The 22,393-nt window shown below is 33.0% G+C and overlaps 1 protein-coding gene and 1 pseudogene across 7 annotated transcripts; both read left to right on the forward strand.

Annotated features, from left to right (window-relative positions):
• Positions 1-4,559: 4,559 nt before the first annotated feature.
• On the forward strand, positions 4,560-11,251 carry LOC147382452 (pyrophosphate--fructose 6-phosphate 1-phosphotransferase subunit alpha-like). Of its 7 annotated transcripts, XM_086427923.1 has the most exons (10): positions 4,560-4,840; positions 7,616-7,676; positions 7,876-7,989; positions 8,090-8,157; positions 8,272-8,355; positions 9,263-9,301; positions 9,453-9,569; positions 9,913-10,227; positions 10,304-10,616; positions 10,713-11,249. In XM_086427923.1, the coding sequence occupies exons 3-8, from the start codon at positions 7,887-7,889 to the stop codon at positions 10,018-10,020; spliced, it is 519 nt and encodes a 172-aa protein (XP_086284049.1). In that variant the 5' UTR covers positions 4,560-4,840; positions 7,616-7,676; positions 7,876-7,886; the 3' UTR covers positions 10,021-10,227; positions 10,304-10,616; positions 10,713-11,249. The 7 variants fall into 7 exon arrangements, with proteins under 7 accessions (XP_086284049.1, XP_086284043.1, XP_086284044.1 ...); XM_086427917.1 differs by lacking the exon at positions 7,616-7,676 and having other exon boundaries at positions 4,560-7,243; positions 10,713-11,251; XM_086427918.1 differs by lacking the exon at positions 7,616-7,676 and having other exon boundaries at positions 4,560-7,243; positions 9,916-10,227; positions 10,713-11,251.
• On the forward strand, positions 10,224-10,839 carry LOC147382453 (expansin-A8 pseudogene; annotated as a pseudogene).
• Positions 11,252-22,393: the final 11,142 nt, after the last annotated feature.

A 22,393-nucleotide genomic window follows, 5' to 3' on the forward strand; every position in this document is an offset into this window, starting at 1 on the left:
GATACTATAAAAAATCTTAATGGTTTGATTTTCTCTTTGCACGGTCAACATTTTGTGTCATATTTCTCAAATCAACGTAGTCTGATCCATATATAAAATAAGTTATAAATGACAAATTGAAAATTGTATTTATTTTTCTATTATTTGTTTTTTTTTTTTTTTTTAAATAATCCCATTGGTTTGACAAGTTGATAATTCAACTCGGCATACTTCCAAGTAACTCGGACAAGTTGACTAAGTGAGTTGCTTAATTAGTTGGAATTTAAATATGTATCTCCATATACTAGAGAAAGACAAGAGAAAAATGGTAATAGGGTGCAACCAAAAGGACGACCTTGAAAGTAACTTGGATTCCATCGTCCAATTTTGAATTAGTAAACAGTGGGAAACATCCACACAATCCATCAATTTTAATAAAGTTCTGCGATTGATACAAGAATCGATCTTTCTTTCCGTTCCTTTTGGACTTTAGGAAACCACTACATTTTAAAAGGAATAAAATTTAATATATATAATAAATAAATAAAAACTAAATCGTAATTGTATGATTGGCGCTTTGCTCTTATAGAAGAGCTATATACTTGTTTTAAAAAAAAGCAGCTGGTTTTGCATGATGTATGTATTCTAATTTAAAATATAGGCAAATTTATCAAAACATGCACCACATTTCGACTATTTATCAAAACGGTAAATTATAGCAATTAATTCCGAAAACGGTAATTTACCATTTTCAGAATTAATATTTTTTTATCAAAACGGTAAAAATAGTAAAATGTAAATTTTTTTTTTATCGAAAATACCTTTTTTAATTTTTTTGACTAAAATTACGAAAAAATCCTCATCTCTTTTATATTTTTATTTGGTAAATTTTTCTAATATATATATATATATATATGGAAATGTTCAGCACCCTAAGTTTTACCACACACTTTAACAAACATTTTTTGTCCTACATGGGTTAGAAGTTTTGGAATTGGCTGATTTTTGGTGAGGATGATCTCTATGATTAGAAGATCATCTTCCCCAAAAATCAGCCCATTCTGAAATGTTTAGCCCCATGTTTACAAGTTGAAAAGTGTGGACCGTCCATTTTTTGTAAACCATTTTTGATGGGGTTAGAAGTTTTGGAATGGGCTGATTTTTGGTGAGGATGATCTCCTCATCATAGAGATCATCCTCACCAAAAATCAGCCCATTCCAAAACTTCTAACCCATGTAGGACAAAAAAACGTTTGTTAAAGTGTGTGGTAAAGCTTAGGGTGCTGAACAAGACCCATATATATATATATATATATATATATATGGGTCTTGTTCAGCACCCTAAGCTTTACCACACACTTTAACAACGTTTTTTGTCCTACATGGGTTAGAAGTTTTGGAATGGGCTGATTTTTGGTGAGGATGATCTTTATGATTAGAAGATCATCATCCCCAAAAATCAGCCCATTCCGAAATGTTTTGCCCCATGTTTACAAGTTGAAAAATCGTGGACCGTCCATTATATATATATATGGGTCCCGTTCAGCACCCTAAGCTTTACCACACACTTTAACAAACGTGTTTTGTCCTACATGGGTTAGAAGTTTTGGAATGGGCTGATTTTTGGTGAGGATGATCTCTATGATGAGGTGATCATCCTCACCAAGAATCAGCTCATTCCAAAACTTCTAATCCCATCAAAAATGGTTTACAAAAAATGGACAGTCCATGATTTTTCAACTTGTAAACATGGGGCTAAAAATTCCGGAATTGGCTGATTTTTGGTGAGGATGATCTTCTAATCATAGAGATCATCCTCACCAAAAATCAGCCAATTCCAAAACTTCTAACCCATGTAAGACAAAACACATTTGTTAAAATGTAGGGTAAAGCTTAGGGTGTTGAACATTTCCCTATATATATATATATATATAGGGTCCCTTTCAGCAACAAACATTTTGACAAACATTTTGGCAAAACATTTTTCAAAACATGGGTTAGAGATTTTGGAATGGGCTGATTTTTGGTGAGGATGATCTCTACGGTGAGGAGATCATCCTCATCAAAAATCAGCCCATTCCAAAACTTCTAGCCCCATGTTTACAGGTTGAAAAATCGTGGACCGTCCATTTTTTGTAAACCATTTTTGGTGGGTTAGAAGTTTTGGAATGGGCTGATTTTTGGTGATGATGATCTATTCCCTGTAGAGATCATCCTCACCAAAAATCAGCCCATTCCAAAACCTGTAACCCATATTTTGAAAAATGTTTTGCCAAAATGTTTGTCAAAATGTTTGTTGCTGAACATTTCCCATATATATATATATATATATATATATATATATATATATATAGGGAAATGTTCAGCAACAAACATTTTGGCAAAACATTTTTCAAAAGTTGGGTTAGAGGTTTTGGAATGGGCTGATTTTTGGTGAGGATGATCTCTACGGTGAGGAGATCATCATCACCAAAAATCAGCCCATTCCAAAACTTCTAACCCCAGAAAAAATGGTTTACAAAAAATGGACGGTCCACGATTTTTCAACTTGTAAACTGGGGTTAGAAGTTTTGGAATGGGCTGATTTTTGGTGAGGATGATCTCCTCACCGTAGAGATCATCCTCATCAAAAATCAGCCCATTCCAAAACCTCTAGCCTATGTTTTGAAAAATGTTTTGCCAAAATGTGTGTTTCTGAACGGGACCCATATATATATATATATATATATATATATATATATATATTATTTTTAAATATTTAATAAGCTTTATTTATATTTATTGGACTTGATTGAACCAACTCCCAAGTCATTGAGTTGACTTGACTTGGTACTGTTGAAATCGTGAAACGATTCTAGTTGAGTAATTATTTTTTTAATATTAAATCTACGAGTAAAGGTATTTACAAAAATCTGGCGTTGCAGTATGATAAAACTTTATTTTTGTATAAAAACAAATAGAGAGTTACTATTGTTACACCAACTCTAACTAACGCCACATCAACTGTGTGCAATTCCTTGGAGATTTACATTGGAATTGGTGTGACATTAGTAAAAGTTGGTGTGATAATAGCAGCTTTCAAAAAGTATTATTGAATATGCCTCATGAAAGTTTCACCAGAATGCACACAATAATTGTCACACCCTCAATCCTGGAAACTCATAACTCCGTCATTAATGTAAGACTTGGCTCGTGATCCAGAATCTTGAGTCGTGAGAACAGAAAATACAAAATAAATAGAAATAAAATCATAAATGAGAACTACTTTGGATAATGAATTTAATCATTCAAAACTAAATATCGACCTATCGTTATAGATTGTTGAATGTCTACCAAGTCCCCATACTCCTTATATTGAATAAGAAAAAAAAAACCTTGAAATAATAAAAGTTTTTCACCTAATATCAAATTCTACTTAAATAAAACATTAAAATTAATACTACTGTTTCTTGAGCCAATGTCTTCAAATCGTGTTTCACAACTACTCCAAGTATGGAAAAAAAAAATGGTAAATAAAGCATGAGCTTCAAAAGCCTATGAGTTCATTCCTACACAATAAACATAATTGTTAATACTTTCGAAATCACAAATTAAACAAAATAGAGTATTTTTCATTAATCTTATATGCATATAAAAATAATTTAAAACTGCAATTAAACCACACCATCATTCATATCATCAAATTCTATTCTTTTCTTTGTTCTCTTACAATGCACACCTCATCGATATAATCGCTCGGTAAGCGTTACTATAGGTTTGAATTCTGCTATTGAGATCAAACAATCCCCGGCATATGCAAACCCTGTCAGATAACACATGATCACGAGTTTCTTGGGTCTTACATTGTCCACACCTCCTTAAACTTGTCACAACTCAATTTTCTCGAACTAGTTCATGTAAGTTATTGGAACCAAGAAACAATTTATTTTTCTATATATACCATCTTTAAAAAATTTCTTACCAAAATGATATTCTCTCTATCAATTTAACGATATGAAAATAAACAACTAATCCAATGTTGACATCCCATGGCATATTTAAAGAAACTTTCATCATTAAATCATAAATTAGTTAAAATACCTATTTAATTCAAAAACATTTACAATATCACCGGTCATAGCATAACTTTAAAACTTATTTTTATTACTAAAACAAACCATGATGGATGTCAAAATTAGCCTTGCAATGAGAGAATAATTTACGTATCGGTAAAAATAAACAACCTGATATTCTTTTAGAAAAAAACTTAATAGAACTTTAAGATAAAATATCTCATAGTAAATGACGTTTTCTGATCTCTATTTCTGCATAAAAATTGTAGATCTCTTCTTTATCTTTCCAACAAATCTGAATTTACTCAAATCCGACATCAGAATTAAAAGTTATGATATTTTTAGCATAGAACCCGATTTCAAACATTACGTCATATTGCGTGTTTTGCGATTGCACGATTGCGCTAAAAACGACTGTTAAAGACTATCGTTAATTGCGACAGTTTATAACAGTCGTTTAACCGTCGTTTCTACTCACATATAAATTATTAGCTATATATCAAGTATACTATATCAAAAATATCTCTCCCTCTCTCTCTCTCTCTCTCACAACTCGATTGGTCTCTGTGTCTCTCGCACTCATCTCTCTCTCTCTCTCTCTTTCTCTCAAATCGCTCGATCATATTCTCTCGCTCTCGCTCTCCCGCACTCATCTCTATCTCTCTCTCTCTCACTCATCTCTGTCTCTCTCGATCACACTCGATCTCTCGCTCTCGCTTTCGATCTCTCACTATCTCGCACTCTCTCGATCTCTGTCTTTGTATTTGTCTCTCGCATGCACTCTCTCTCCGCAGCATCCAAGATCTAGGGTTTGTGAACTCGCTCCCAGATGTATCTCAAATCTACGAATCTTAAGCTGAAATTAGATCTAGGGCTTGCGCACTCGGATTGGTTTTAAGGCCTGATTTGCTTATTTTTCTATTGGTGGAGCTTCATATCTGGTTTGATTGTTTTCAATTTGTGAAAAGAGATAGAATCGTACTTTAGTATTTGGGGCTTTGTTCTGGTTTTCACGTTTTTTTCCTTTCCTTTCTTAGATTGCTGTTTAGATAGTTAAAGTATTGATATAATGACCTGATGCTTGTTGTTCTTTTATTTTTCTTTCTAAATTTATTTTTTCCTTTTTTGTTTATCTATTTTATTCAGAGGTTACATATTTTGTATGGTTCTTTTTGAATTGAGAAACATCTGTAACTTGCATCCATTGCAGAATGGGGGTTTCTCCAATCACCAGAGACTTAGTTTATTACTGTTCAAAATTTAAATATGTTGAGGATGTTTTAATATTTTATATAGAGGTGACATGTGGGTGCACAAACCATATTCTGAGTTGGTTAAAAGGCCACTTTTTTATGAGTATTGTGGGATCAAACCCAGTGCATTATTGTTCATAGTTATGGCCATAAGATAACATCCTTGGTTCTTAGTTTTTTTATTCAAGAGGTTATGTTCTTTCTGTTTCCAGTATAGAAGAAAATTTAGAATAATGCAGGATAATTAATGATTTAAATTGTCCTTTTGAACCCAAAAAAAAGACATGGAGTCCAACATTAGGTATCTGATAAGTGCCTTTGAGAACTCTACAATTCTAACACATCTATGATTCAAATTTATTAAACTATGAAGGTGATTTTCTTTTCCTTTTAATTTTATCAATAATAAAAAGCAATATAAGAAAAGTAAAGTTTGATCGTGATTAACGACATAATAAATTAGCTTATTAATATCGATCAAAAAAATAAATAAATTAGCGTATTAAGGATGTTTTATGCTAATTGTATGTATGAAGGTGATTTCCCCAGAAAAACATCAAAATAAAATGTTGAAACTACCTTTCTGGTTAGGATGTGTTTGTTGTTGATATGTAACCAACAACAAGAATCTTAAAAAGTGCCATTTACTTGTTACGAAGGTTGTGTCTTGTTTCTTGTTTTGGATTTCTCTAGAATGAGCTGCTATGAGTACTTGAGGGTTCATGTGCTCTAGGCAGAAGCCTTAGCACTGCAATGCGCTGCGTAATTATTCAGCTTAAGTTTCTTTCCTATTAGTTTCATTGTGCCTCAGGTTCTCGTCATAATTCATTGACAGGGTTGTTAACATATGTTCTTATTTAGAGGTGATTCCCTCTTTGGTGCTAGTGTTATTGGTTATTTTTTTCCTCTCTTTTTTATTTTATTAGATACTATTTGGTTAGGTAATTTGAAGGTTAATGTAACTGTTACAAGTTTACCCTTGGCTATACTTGTACATTGCCTGGCTATAATTTGATGAAAAGGAAGGCTTTGTGCCATTTGTTTTTTATTTATGATGCATGTTTTCTTCCTTTTTTCATAATGAAGGTGTCCAGGATTCAGGCAGATGTTTTGGAGAATTAAAGAGTACTTTACCAATATAGATATGCCTACTGATATTTTAATATTTAAGCAGAAATAGTGTATTTCAAATTTTATTGTTTCCATCAATAACTCTACACTTATATGAAAACTTAGTTGTAGCAATCCTAACAAAACATTTGGAACATAGAAATACAGCACACATCTAATAAATTAGAAGCAACATGTTTGTACGAAACCATAAATTGAAATGGTAAAAAATGGTTGAGGTGGAAAATTACCAACTTGAACATTTGACACATATTCAGTCCTCTAAATTGGAAAATTCCAATTTTATTATAAAACCTTCTTTACTTCTAGTAGTATTGGTAGTTCAGAGTGAAAATGCTAAGAAAGTGTTAATTGTTGATTGGGTATCACCAATAATTCATCTTAACTATCATTGTTCTGTTCTGCTTTATGTATAATGTACTTGTTGTTTGTCACTAATGTTTATTTACATGTATGATTGAATTAGCTGAAATATGATGGGCAACCCTGTAAGTAATACCGAAAACTAGATATATAGCTTGAGTTGCTTTAGTAATTTCTATTTGGTTTATAGGTAGCATTGAGTGTGGGCACAATGTATTTTCCTCCCTACAGAACAACATAAATTGTTGATTAGGTTTGGATAGATTTAGTTTTTCTCCTTGTTTTCATTTTTCTAGAGGAAATTATATATATTTGTTTAAAAGAACTTCAGATTGTGCACTATTCTCATAGTTCTCCTTGTTTTTGCATTGCCTCCTAGCACATGAAATCTAAATGTTTTTGAATGTCTTATGTCACATCGAAATCTAATGGAGCTGTCCATAACAGGGTACAAGGGAAACAATGGTAATGATTTCCAAACAAGGAATGAGAGATTCTCGTTCGTAAATTCTATGAATTGTAATCTTTGTACAAGTGTAGTGTCTTTAACTTAACTTTTACCATTCTCATGTCAGTTATAATTATTTTCCCCATAGTTCTCTTTCTCAATTCATTTTCATTGAATCTGATTACATTTCTTCTTGTTTTTTAACTAGATTTTCTGCCAAACATATAACCATTATGGTTGAGTCAGAACTACAAGATTAAATTGGGCATCCCTGGATATCTACATCATTTCATAATTTCAGTTTCAGTTTTATTGCTTTTTGAACTACCAAATCTTTCAATTTATACTATAAATAGAGAAATTAAGATTCCTATTATATTTCATTGTAGCACTATGGATCAATTTAGTGGAGAAAGCACACATGTGGTACTTTCTTTGGATGATAATCAGGTCAGTTCTGTCATGAACACCATTACAATCTCATGTTTTTATCCATTCCTCCCGTATTTTGTCATGAACACCAATTATCTTTCCCATGCTTGGCTTAGCCATTTATTTCTTTGAGGATCAAGTTTGTAAGCAACCTTTTGGACTCAAGCTATTCAAGGTATAACTTATTTTGATTACTCTTGTCTTCTTGCTTGTGAAGGTGGTTATGACATGTTGGGTAGAACAAAGGATCACATAAAAACGAGTGAGCAAGTGATAGCTACATTGGATGCATGCCAAGCATTAAATTTAGACGGGCTTGTGATTATAGGAGGTGAATATAATTCAGATTGGATAAATTTTTGACTGACTTTAAATAATTTCCACTTTTGGATTCATGTTTCTCACATTTAATTTTGTTTGATTTTGTGTAGGGGTCACATCTAATACAGATGCAGCTCAGCTTGCCGAGACATTTGCAGATGCAAAATGCAAAACAAAGGTGCTTAATATATTTCAGATTAAGATTTCTCTTCCAACTTCTGTTGGCTTATGGACAATGGAAACCTTGTATTGTATTGATTTGCACAAAATGATGTTCTCATTTGTTACATAGGTGGTTGGTGTTCCTATTACCTTATATGGAGATCTGAAAAACCAGTTTGTTGAAGCTAATGTTGGATTCGATACAATATGCAAGGTATATGATGATTATTGTCACTCACTTTGTAGTTATCTTATTAATTAGACTATATTAGAGATGTTGACTATGGAATGATTTTTGTCTTTCTTTTTAAATTGTAATATAGGTCTAAGAACAATAACAAAAACAAAAGGCTTAACCGAAGATTTGGGGTTGGCTAAACAATCATGTTCCTCCATTCTGTTCTGTCTAAATCCAAGTCTTTTGTTATTGTGAGACATCTGTATATAAATTAATTACTTAAGATAAAATTTTCTGAGGTTCATTGAAAATGTCACCAAAACAGTAGCATTAGGTTGAACATCAGCATCGATTGTCTTCGAGTTTACAATGAATCTCTAGAGGAGTATAACTGTTTAATTAACAAATAATTGACTTGTGATATGATCTCAGAAGAGTAATACCCCTAGGATAAGGATATGTGCAACAAGAATAAGCATCCTTATTGCTAAGCATGGTTTAAAGTTTCGTACCATTTCAAAATGGTTTCTACCAAGGAAGTAATATGGCAGCCACAAATGAAATAGCTTCTGAATATTGTAAAAAGGGTCAGTCATTTTTGGTAGTTGCTTTCTGTATGCAACCAAAACTTAGACAACAAATGAACGGTGTATCTTCTATTAGAAGCTTTGGTTTTAATTCTTGGTACTTGTAATTATATCCTGTTGAGAAACTGGAAATTCTGTTTTTAGCGATTAAATATGAGCAGGTCTCTCTCTCTCTCTCTCACACACACACACACACACGAGAGGCATAAAAAAGAGACAATATCAAGTTTTTAAGACTAGAACCACTGACAATTGTTGGGTTTTCAATTATTTTCAAGTGTGATTTATAAACTATTAATTCCCCATTTACCGTATAGTCATGACTTAACTTTTATGATATTAATGTTCTATCTCAGACCCAAATGATCGTAAAAGAGCCCTTCTCATTGGATGAGGTATAGCTAACTCCATTGATGTTATTGCTATCTTTAATGGCATTATTCGGGTGCTAAGGGAAAATGTTGCATTGACTAGAAATATTCAAATTGTACTATTTGATTGTCTACTTTTTGTATAATTAGATCTGCATCTCTTTTGATTTGGCAGGAAGCCAAGCTAAAAGCATCAATAATGCACATCTATATTGGAAGAGGTTGTCCAAACTATCATACTGGTTTATCTAAAATGCATGCATTGGGAGAGGAACTTGATGTACTCCTTGAGGTATGTTGAATACTTTAGGTTAAGTATTGTTCTGAGTGATGGTTCAGCATTATTTCTACATTAATCTCTGAGGTAGTGTTGAATTGAACTCCATATGCTTATTAGTATCCAGGGAAATCTTTGAACTGATTTTCTTTGAGGTTAATAATCTAGTTAAATATAGATTTTTTGCTTTTACTTTTTTCTTCCAATTTAGGTTCAAATATCTCACTCTTTCTCAACTCTATAGGATCATCAAAGAGTATTTCTTTAGGTGAAATAATGTGAAAAATTAAAAAAATACATATTTTATTTTGCTGGAATTGATTTTCAGTTTGAACTGAATGTGGGTGTTGATTTGAAGCAGGAGTGGGAGATCATCAATGATTTGAGGGCAGACATGGCTAGGCTTCAACAAGGGATGAGCCACATGGAGATGATGTTGGAAGCCTGCATGGTAAAAAATGTATAGGATACCATTGGGGCGTGCATGTGCGAGTAGGCCCAATGCATAGCGGTTGGTATCCAATTTGCAACATATGCATGTGCACTTGACTCATGCAATTACTTCCATTTGTTTTGTGGCGTTGAACACGTCATACGTGAGAACCGCTAACTTCAGTTCCTTTATACAAATTCCATTTGTTTTGTGGTGGTAGTGATGCTTCTAGCACCATGGGTAAGTTTCATCTTTATCGATTACTTAAAATTCAATCTTTAATAACAAATTTTCTAATGAGCTACTGATCTTGCAGGAGGAGCATGTGGGTATGGTAACTTGTATGGCCAGGGGTATGGGACTAACACTTCAGCACTCAGCACTGCCCTATTCAATGATGGATTGAGTTGTGGATCATGTTACGAAATGAGATGCAATGATGACCCCAGATGGTGCCTCCCCGGGACGATCATTGTTACCACAACAAACTTTTGTCCTCCTAATTTTGCTTTGGCTAATGACAATGGTGGCTGGTGCAATCCTCCCCTTCAGCACTTCAATTTCGCAGAACCCGCCTTCTTGCAAATCGCACAATACCGAGCCGGGATTGTTCCAATGTCCTTTAGAAGGTAACAACAACAACAACAAAATGTTACCAAGTGCTTTCCAACCAATTAAACTTATGAGTTCATGTTACTTAGAAAAATTGTTGATGGTGTTGGCAGGGTCCCTTGTGTGAAGAAAATGAGGAATAAGGTTCACCATCAATGGCCACTCTTACTTCAACTTGGTCTTGATCACCAATGTGGGAAATGCAGGCGATGTCGTAAAAGTGTCAATCAAGGGATCTAAAACAGGATGGCAAGCCATGTCAAGGAACTGGGGCTAAAATTGGCAGAGTAACTCATACCTCAATGGGCAAAGTCTCTCCTTCCAAGTCACCACTAGCGATGGCAGGACCGTCACCAGCTACGATGTGGCACCTTCTGGTTGGCAGTTTGGACAGATATTTCAAAGGGGACAATTCTAGAGTTCCAACTACAAGAGATATAGTACTAGGTTGATATGGAAGCTAGTGGCCGTATGCTGTGGTAGCACCCACTAGGACTTTATATACAAAAGGTTGTGGTGGTTAATTGTTTGACAACGTTTAAAAATAGATAATTTACAGTAGGTGGTTCCGAAAATAGTTAGATTTATGAAAGTTGAAGATGAGGGGCATTTGGGTCTTTTCATGTTGTTAGTTGGGGTCTAGGTCATCAATGTCAAAACATATGGGTATATCCAACATTCAGCAACATGTGAGGGGGTCAAGTGTAAAATAATTTTTTTTTTAAACAAAATACCCTATAGCGATAGTGGGCGACCGTCGCTATATCCCTATTTTACCGTCGTTTTTTCCGACTGTCAAAGACAATCGTTTTTTTTCCGATTGTCCAAGATAGTCATTTTTAAAAAATCACTCCTTTTAAAATGACTCTTTTTGCGACTGTAGGGGCAGTCATTTTTTTAAAAAACGACTGTCTTGGACAATCGTTTTTGGCGCATTATGACGTAGTGAAACATGGGAAAAATAGTACTTTTTTTATCTTTGATATTATTATTATAATTTTTTTTTTATCAAAAAAAGAAAAAAAGAACACACCATGCTAAAATCACCATACCACTATAAATCATATATCTAAAAATTAAAAGAATTAAAGCACAAGATTTTTATACAAATTATTTACTTATTTATTATATTGAAGGGTTAGAACCACTCACTTTTTCATGCAATATTTTCCAACCGGTACTGGAGTGATTTGATCTACGAATCTTTTTCTTGCTCCTTTCCCTGTTCTTCTTTTGAAAATTAAATAAAGATTTTTAATTTATTTGTAGAAGGAAGAAGAAAGGATGAAAAACAGAAGCTAGGGCTTTCCTTTATTTATTTATTTATTAGACTTTACAAAAGATTAGGGTTTCTAAGACAACTTTAAAACATATGGATTTTGGGCCTAATGACAGATTTTAGCTCCACAAGAATTTATCAACATTGAGCCCGTAGGCTTCCTTAGGCTCCATCTAAGTTTAGGATATTACAACCTCCCCCCCCCCCCCCCCCCCCTCCCCTCCCCCTAAAAGAATTTCGACCTCAAAACTTAATTATACTTGAATGTTCAAAGAGCGCTAGATGCTTCACTCGAATTTTTGACTTAACTCCCAGTTAGCCTGTTCAACACCATGGTGTTGCCAAAATACCTTTACCACATGAATGGGTTTGGTACATAATACCAGTTCTTTGGTATCTATGATCTCCATAGGTTAATTCACATAAGATGCATCTTTTTCAACACTCAAATCTCGCCAATTCTTGCCAGTCCAGAACATGAGATGGATCTGGCTCATCTCCCCGGAGCATTGAAACATGGAAGACATCATACACATTTGACTAATGTGGAGGTAAAGCCAGAAGATAAACGACTGTGCTCACTCGTTGTAAAATCTCGAATGGTTCAATGAATCTTGGCATCACCTGCAAGAAAACATGATCTCCTTCTTGAAACTCTAATGACCTTAAAAGATTGTCGGTGTAGCTTTTCTAACAAATTTGAGCCACTTGTAATTGATCTTTAATGATGTGAATCTTATATGAAGTTTTTAGAACAATCTCAGGTCCATGTAAAGACCGCTCACCAACCTTGGTCAAACAAATTGAAAATCTGCAAGGCCTCCTATATAAGGCTGCATAAGGAGCCATACGAATGCTAGACTGATAGTTGTTGTTGCAAGCAAACACTACCAGTGTAAAATGTTGTTCCAAACTAGCTTTAAAGTCTTGTATACATGCTAGAACCTATCTTCAAGAATCTGAATTACTCGTTCTGATTATCTGGCACTCTGAGGATGAAATGCGGTGCTAAAATTCAATTGTATCCGTAGAGAATTCTAATGGCTTTTCCAAAATTGGGATGTGAATCGTGGATCTTGATTAAATACAATTGATTGATATTGGAATCCCATCCAATCAAACAATTTCTTGAACATATAATCTACTCAATTCTACCAATGAGCTGAATTGGTTAAACAGTCTACAATTACCAATACCGAATCCTGATTTCTCCTGGACTTTGGAAACCCAAACCAAAAATCCATGGTAATGTGTTCCCATTTCCACTCAGCTACTCGCAATGGCTATAACTGGCTTGCTAGTTGTTCGGTGTAGATTATAAAATAAAAAAAAGAACAAAATTTAAACCTTGGCAAGTAAGGATCAATCCACAGAGATAACGTTGATTCGGCGATTCTTTCAACGCAAACCCAATTGGGATTTACGTAACCGATTTAAAAATAGGTTTAAATAATAAACTATCTAAAAAGATAATAAAATAAAATATTTAAATCACTAAGGAAGAATTTAGATTGATCTGATCCACTCTTGCAGGTTTTGTTAATTATTTTAACTATCCTCTATTTGTCTCGATCCACTAAACAAAACTAATGTTTGGGGATCAAAAAATTAATCAGTTATATTATGAAAGGATTCTAATTTATGTGATCAATTTATTACTCAAAATTATAAGATAAATATTAAATGTTCTTTAAGAAGTATGATTTATTTTGAACTGATCAAAGTATAAACCATCAAAATGGTAGAACAATCATATTCTTTCCGATAATTTTTACTTAAGAAATTTCAAAATAAAACAATAAAGCATTGCTATGGGAATAGCAAAAAAGATATTAATAGAAACTTACTCAGGCTTCCTTGATCGATCTAACAGAGAGTTTAGTTAATAGTCATTACAAGAACAATAAAATAGAAGTAAAAGAAAGAGAGCATGAAGATGAGAGAACATAAAGTCTTCTTTATTGATCTTGATTCTGAAACTAGGAAAGTCTCTTTGATTACAAACTTTTTTACCTTCAAACTAAAAACTAAAAGAATAAAAGAAGAATAGAAAATAAAAATCTAATTCTCTCAGTAATCTGAAGAGATTTCAAGATACCTTAAAGCTTTGTCTGGTTTTTTATTTATAGAGGGACTGGATTAGGGTTTTTAGGGTTCAGGATACTTTTGTAACCACACGACTTCAATATACTAAGTTAATATGACGATTTAGTAGCCGCCAAACTCATGTGCAAATTTCAAGACTTGATCTGTTATCATCATTGTGCCGCGCCAAGATACCACTACATTGCAATAAATGTGGGCCCAATGGGCCTAAATTTTGGTCTTTGGTCTTATTTCAGATCCTGGATCGTAGTAGAATCTTTATATTTTTTTGATTCGTCTTGAAATTTTGTGACTTTTTCCTATTGCACTTAAATAATCGTAAATAGGTCTCAAAATATATTATTTTATTGAAATCAACAGTTGTTATGGACTAACAATGAATTATATCTAATAAGGGGATTTAATATATAGTTTACCTGTAAAGTTTATGTAATTAGGGCTCTATAAATGACTTTTTAGACTTTGATCACACCCCCAAACCTAGATTTTGCTAGTCTTGATCAAAAGTAAAGTAAAAAATTTAAAGTACATACCACTTTCATAGGTTACACAACTGCATTTAACAAATGCAACAAGCCTTTAACCCCTAGGTTACCCATTGTAAACGAGTTTGACTTGAGAGAGTTTGTAGTGAATATACCCACAAAATTCCAACACTTCAGGCAAATATCAAAATCAAAATCAAAGTATGTAAGGTGAATATAACGACATTTTACTGATCAATCAAAGGTTTTTACGTTTGAGTAAAGTTTTAGTTTCCATTCCCCACTTTAAAAAATTTCAAGAATAACTTGAGTGTCTGTGCTATAGATTTTTTTTATTTTAAAAGCAACAACTCTTTTCAAGAACAAGATTTCACCTCCTAACTACTAAGAGTGGTCGATTCGACTTAAGTTCTATTTGAAACTAAGCATCCTGTCTGGGATTGTGAGAGGTGTAGATGTTCACTTTAATACTTCTAAGGGACTTTATCTGTGATATTTCAATTTACTTACATTTTTATCATTGACGACATTCCCACTACTAAAACTATTATATTAGGCCTCATTGGAGTATTTCATTTTTGCACTTTTTTCAATTCTAGCATTTTTTATTATTTTGCTTTGGTCTTTTTCACATTTTTTTATTTTTTATTTTTCAATTTTTTTCACACATCACCATTTTTCTAGTATTCTTTTTCAAAAAACGGGTAATCCTTTTCAAGGTACTCATTCTAATGTTATGGTTGTTGTCCAAGTCATACTAACGTCAATTTTTTTTTCTAACCAGCTAACCAAAGGATAAGGAAGTCATAGTTTACTAAACTCGATTTCCCCTAACACTCTAGACAGAGAAGATAGTCAATTATTGTTCCATAAAATTTTATTTTCCCAGTATTTAATCAGAAGTGTCGTGAAATTTTCAAAGTATTCATTTCATAATTTTCTTAATGAGGAATAAAAAGAATGTATGCTCAAAAATTTTAGGACATGAGCTTGAGATTTGAAATTCATATAATACATACAAAGATTTCGAAGAAAATATTTTAAAAGTGTTAAATATTTTTTTATTTTTCACTTTTTTATTAAAACTTGAAAATAAATTAATAATGCAATTGTGAGCTAACCTAATATTCCCTAACTTAAATGAAATATTATCTTTAATAGGCAAGTAGTAAGGAAAGAGAAAAAAAATGGTTAGATCATACCTGAAATGGATTGGGCATTAATGTGCAACTGCAGACGCCCTCGCTGCTGCTGCAACTCACAACGTATCATCGTTGATTTTCAAACAAGTTTCATATTCGCCTCTAATTGTTAAAAATGCTTATTTTGGTGATAAGCTTGATCTTCCTCATTTTTGCTTTGTAATTCGCTAGGGACCTCTCTATTGTACACTTTTTACAATTTTAATATAATTTTCTTGCTTGGTTAGCAAAAAAAAAATGATAATTTCCAAAAAAAGTTTGCATAAAAAAAATCCTACCTAAGAATTGAAACAAACAACATAACTAAATATTAACATCTTAATCTAAGAAAAAAAAATCCTAATCTGCATTTGAACTCTCAGCCGCCATGTATTTGTACGTGCCTTATTTTCCTCAATATAGGTCAACATTGGTCCCTATTACTCAATCAACAAATGCTAACCAGTTTGTAGTCCTAGTAATGCTGGTTGACTGGTTTGGTTAAGCATTGACTGAGGGAAGAAGAGAATGAGAAAGAGATTAGGGTTTGAGGATTTTTAAGTGGAATTTTTTCAAGAAAACAAATTTTCTCCCTTGAAAAATCCCAAGAAAATAAATTTTTCAAGAAATTTTTTTTAAGACAAATTCTTGAAAATTTCAACCCTTGTACTCCTTTTTGATGAGTTCAAATTGAAAGAAGAGAAACTAAGGTCCTACATGGAAGCCTATAATTACAAGAAAATAAAGAAATTCTAACTACACGACTCAACTTTAAAAAAAAAACTCAAGATTGCCTCCTAGAAGCGTTAAGTTTAATGTCTTTAGCCAAACCTATCAAAAGGTCTGATTTCTAAGCAGTTTCCTAACTTTGACGAACATGAAGATCGACTTCTTATCCCAAATGATAGGTAGACAGATTTGGATCATCGTTAGGACATGAAAATAATTTTTTAAAATGATCAACAACCCCAATTTATCCTCAATTCTTAGTATCATTACCTTTTCAAAATAATTTTTGACCATCGTATTCTCTAAGAGAATTGAAGTTGTAAGACAGGTAGGATCTATACAATCGTGTGAAAGGATGGGTTGGATGGGGTACGAAATTGGATCATAATTGGTATGACTAACAAATTAGAGTTGATCTTTGATTCCTCTTGGAGAACAGTCTCCTATGTGTACAATATGTTAGGTTATTGGGAATTTGAAACATGGGTTGGCTGACTTAGTTGGATTTCCATCATTGTTTCGATTATAGTTATAACCTCATTGATTTGTGTTTGGAATTCAATTGAAAAGGGGTTATTAGTTATCAATAAACAATCATCGAAATCCTCAAAAGAGTGGAACTGATCGCTAAGATTATTTTTAAAGAATGGTAGATTTTCTGGGATTGAGATATCCTCAGTTTTGAATTAATCAATTTTTCCTAGATTGATTAAGGCTTGATTCATGTCGTGTTGTTGTTGTTGTTGATTTGACAACTCAATCATCAAGGACTCTAATAACAAAGTTGGATGAGAAGACAAAAATGAATGATTGAATGTTGACTCTGTCTTTGTAATTTTATATTCGAAGAATTATGGAGAATTATAGGATTGTTGGGGAATTATGGTTGGATTCATCATCAAGGTATTGTGAATATAAAAATCCTCATAGTTACCAAAGTGACTATCCTAAGTGAACTCATTCTAACAAGGTATGGTATTAGAGGGAAACCAATTATCTACATGATATCGTTGGTCGAGCGAACTAGATGTTGGCATCCAATAAAAATTTTAAAAATTACACATATTACCCTGCATAGCACAGACTCGGGATAATGACCATATTGTAGACACCCTATTTTCGCACTCGCGTGATTAATCAACTCGTCAACTCGATTGTGACGGTTCCTAATGAGGGATGAATATTCCAATGCTTTATTTTGTTACTAAATATGTTTCAAAAATTTGGATGAGGTATTTCAAGTAAGCAAAATTTTAGAAATCATGTTACGCTAGGAAAATATATCACGGAAACATAGAAATCATCATTTTACAACAAAAAAATCTTTACGAGAAAAAATTATCAAAATACGCTTGACATCAAAACATCCCTAGAGCCTACATTACGCATAGAAAAATCCTTTCGAATACATAAAACAATAAATTAAAATCAAATAAATTATTTCGCCAATTTTCACTAATTCGGCAAAATTATGAAAATGTCCCTTATAGGGTCCATGACCATTTCACACCAAAAATCCATAAGTGACACAAACTGATACTCCCATTGAATTCCTTACAAAAAAATTATTTTAAAACATCCCGAAACATCGAAAAATGACTTCGAAACGTAAAAATCCTTTTTGAGGGCAAAAAGATAATTTTTCGACTCTAAAAATTTAAAATTTCGAAATTAATAATTAAAATATTAATGAACATAAAGTGAAACCTTAATAAGTTAAAATTAAAATTTTAAACAAATTTAAGCCCATGGGCCAAATTTTAAGTGGTGGCCCACTTATTCAAGTGGGGCCCACTTGATATTTATTAGAAGACTCCTTCATTTGGGGTCCCAAAAAATTAAAAATATAATCAGAGGTTCTCCAAAAAAACTAAAAAAAATTCTTTCATTGTACATAAAAATGGAAACCTTAATTTTAAACCCTAATTCAATCCTAATTAATCTTATCTTAAAGAGACTTAGTCAAACTGAAAGACTTTCAAAAACTCTATAAATAGGAACTTCCACAACCTAATCTCGAAGGTCAAGCAAAACCTTAGGAAAGAGAGGTCAAAAACTTTTCCCAGCCTTCCCAAAACTCTAAATTCGAAGTCCTAAGTCCCTATTTAACATCCAAACCCTAGTTTTTGCTAAAAAACCACCCAGAAATCCTCAAAAAATACACAAAAACCCTCAAAACACCAGAACATCCAACAAATACTCAGATCTAGAAAGAGAATACCTTATCTTGAAGATCGAAAGTTGATCTAGTGACAGAGACAAAAAGTTGGAAGGATCATACGAGGAATGCACTTAGCTAGTACTGAGGGAATTGGCCGTCACAATCACCCTAGGTAAACTTTTATTTATTTATTTATTGTTTATGTCATTTTTTAGCAATGTAATTTTTGGGAAAAGTAGAGACCGGCACTTACCGGGCGGGAATGGTGCCTAACACCTTCCAATCCCGTAACGTGATCCTAGGACCCTTTCTTTTCATAGATTAGTATTTTTGACCGGTTTTGAGTCATGTTTCGGTTCCTAGACCGTAAAACTAGTTGGTGACTCTCAAACACCAAAAAAGCGGATCCGCAACCCGCGGATCGAGAGCCCTTTCATATATTATCACATAAGACGCACAGGATCCATAATTATCTCCTAAACTCAATGAAGATGCAAAATCTGCTTGAGGTTCTGTATATATTTTAACATACTCTATGGACTCGCACAAAAAACATTGAGGAATTCACACAATGCTTTATGGGATCTATAAACTAGACAATCCTTAACTATTTCAAAGAAATAATCTGAGTTTCCAACCTAGTTCTATGAAATTAGAGTTGACCAGTTTAATGTCTAGATGAGAGACGAAACACAATGCAAAGCAAAGGCACACTTAAATCATCTCTTCATTTAAAATAGATGTAGTCTACCCCTCTAGTACAACAAGGTACAATAGGGCAAGATCTCGCTTAAGCACCGACCGTGATCAAAAAGTACAATTGGGGCAACTCAGACTAACTTTGCCTATTGAGCTCGATGGGACTTAGGGTCAAGTCTAACCAGATTTTAATTAATTTTGACTTATTGTTAATTCTTCGGTGATGAAATCTGATTCTTATCTTATAGTACCATCCTTGTAAAGGTGCCCTCTTTAGTTAAGTGTAATCTAATGTGTGCAAATAATCATCCAAAATCAATACAGAAATCCATTGACAAGAGTTATGTGGGGGTTTCAAATCTTACCTCCGATACTAAATAAGGGATGAACAAATTGAGTCGACTCGGGCCATTGCCATCAATTTCGATGTACGAACCCGAGGAGTCAAGACAATTACATCCCATTGTCGTCCTTCCCTAAATCTATTACAATCCAAGCCTTCTCAGATCAAATCAAATCAAATTAAAATTTGTTTACAACCAAATTAAAACCTATTACAAGTTCGATCTAAAATAAAAGAGATGAAAAGAGAAAAAAAAAAGTGGAGATTTGTTGTCTTCTTATTGAAGAATTAAATTCGGATGATTTAATAAAACTTCAACCAAGTTGTTCCTCATCAACTCCTTCACTTGAAAATAGCATAAAAAATCTAGTACAAGTCAGAAGATTGAAAAATAAAATATTCCATTACAATCCCCAGATCCACAGAAATTTGTTACAAAATATTAAATGCGTATCCAGAGGTTTTGTCACTACACGGTAAAATTCAAACAAAAATGGATGAAATTTTAGGGAGTAGTTCTTGATTGATTCTAAAATCAAATGAAATTTTTTGTATGTTCTTATGTGCTTTTTTCGGCCAACTGAATTCGAATCTATGTAATAAATCCTTGTCAAGTTTTTGTTAAAAGAAATTGGATCACATGGTTGTCCTCGATAGTGACGCCAATTTGTTCAGTGTAGATTATCAACAAAATAATGAATAAAATTTAAACCTTGGCAAGGAAGGATCGATCCACAGAGACAACGTTGATCCGAGGATTCTTTGAACTCAACCCCGATTGGGATTTACGTAATCGATTTAAAAATAGTTTTTGAGAAGAAACTATCTATAAAGATAATAAAATAAAATATTTAAATCATTAAGGAACAGTTTAGATCGATCTAATCCACTTTTGTAAGTTTTGTTAATATTTTAACTGTCCTCTATTTATCTCGATCTACTAAACAAAACTAATGTTTGGGGATCGAAAAATTAATCAGTTATATTACGAAGGGATTCCAATTTATGTGATCAATTTATTAAGTTGAAATTATAATATAAATATTAAATGTTTTTTGTGAAGTTTGATTTATCTTGATTTGATCAAAGTATAAACCATCAAAACGGTAGAACAATCAATATTATTTATGATAATTTTTACTTAAAAAGTTTCATAATAGAACTATAAAGCATTGCTATGGGAATAGTAAAAATATATTAATAGAAACTTGCTCAGGTTCCTCAACCGATCTGATGAAGAGTTTAGCCGATAGTTCTCGCAAGAACAATAAAATAGAAGTAAAAGAAAGGGAACATGAAGATGAGAGAACATAAAGTCTTTTTTATTAATCTTGATTCTGAAACTAGCAGAGTCTCCTTGATTACAAAGCTTCTACTTTTAAACCAAAAACTAAAAGAATAAAAGTAGAAAATAAATTAAAAACCTAATTCTCTTAGTAGTCTAGAGAGATTTCTAGATATCCTTAAAACTCTGTCTAGTTTCCCATTTATAGAAAGACCGGATTAGGATTTTTAGTATTCGAGATACTTTCACAACCATATGACTTCAAAACTCTAAGTCAATATGACGATTTAGTAGCCACCAAACTCATGTAAACATCTCAAGAATTGATTCGTCATCATTACCCCGTTGCACCAAGATACCACCACCCTGTGGTAAATGTGGGCCCAATGAGCCTAAATTGTGGTCCTTGGTTTTGTTTCAGATCCTATATCGCAGTAGAATCTTTGAATTTTTTTGATTCATCTTGAAACTTTGTGACTTTTTTCTATTGCACGTAAATAATCGTAATTAGGTCCCAAAATATATCATTTTATTGAAATCAACAATTATTATGCACTAACAATAAATTATATCTAATAAGGGGATTTAGTGTATAGTTTACCTGTAAAGTTTATGGAATTAGGGATCAATAAACCACTTTCTAGATCCTGATCACTAGTCCTTAGTGCTCAACCTTAACTTCTTGAGAAATGCGACATCTTGAGACATATTCTAAAATATTCTTCTTTATATCTTCTCACCAAACTTAGTTTTTGAAATCATGGTACATTTTATTACTACCTGGATGTATTGCAAATCATAATCAATGTGCCTCTACCAGTACTTCTAGCTTATTTTTTTATTATCTAGAAAACACACCCGCCATCAATACCAATCGACCAATCCTCAATGGTTTCTCCATCGACTAGCCTGGTGCGAATAGTTTCTAACTTTTGATCTAGACCTTATGCTTCAATCACTTTTTGAAATATGGTTGACTAGACAATGACATTGCAAAAGATCGCTCGATTCACATGTCTCTTGACCATAAAGTCAAAGTGCTCAGTAATGCTCAATAACTTTTGAGTGAACTTGACATGAGATTTTCTACTCAGGAAATCTTCTACTACATTAGCTTGACCAAGATGGTAAAGTGAAGTCATAATCTTTTAAGAGTTCCATCCATCATCTCTGCTTTAGATTTATGTCCTTCTGAGCTAAGATATACTTGAGACTTTTGTGATCAAAGTATATCTCAAACTTCTCTTCATACAAATTATGTCACCATATCTTCAAAGCAAAAAAATCACAACTACCAACTCTAGGTCATGCATAGAGTAATTTCGTATATGGGTTGTAGATACGTGGTTTCGCGATTATGATGGTCACGTCTACTATGGTTTGGAGCGCCACCATTCATATTGTAAGTGGGTGTGAATGGTCACCCGATGTACATTTTTCGAAAAAAATGACATTTTGGCATTTTAGTGACTCACGTTGGATAAGGTGCCGATCAACCTCGAGATCGGGGTGAGTGGCTCGATTGG

The sequence above is a fragment of the Akebia trifoliata genome, chromosome 16 (assembly GCF_017979445.1).
Source record: "Akebia trifoliata isolate Shusen 1 chromosome 16, ASM1797944v1, whole genome shotgun sequence".
In the NCBI taxonomy this organism is placed as follows: Eukaryota; Viridiplantae; Streptophyta; class Magnoliopsida; order Ranunculales; family Lardizabalaceae; genus Akebia; species Akebia trifoliata.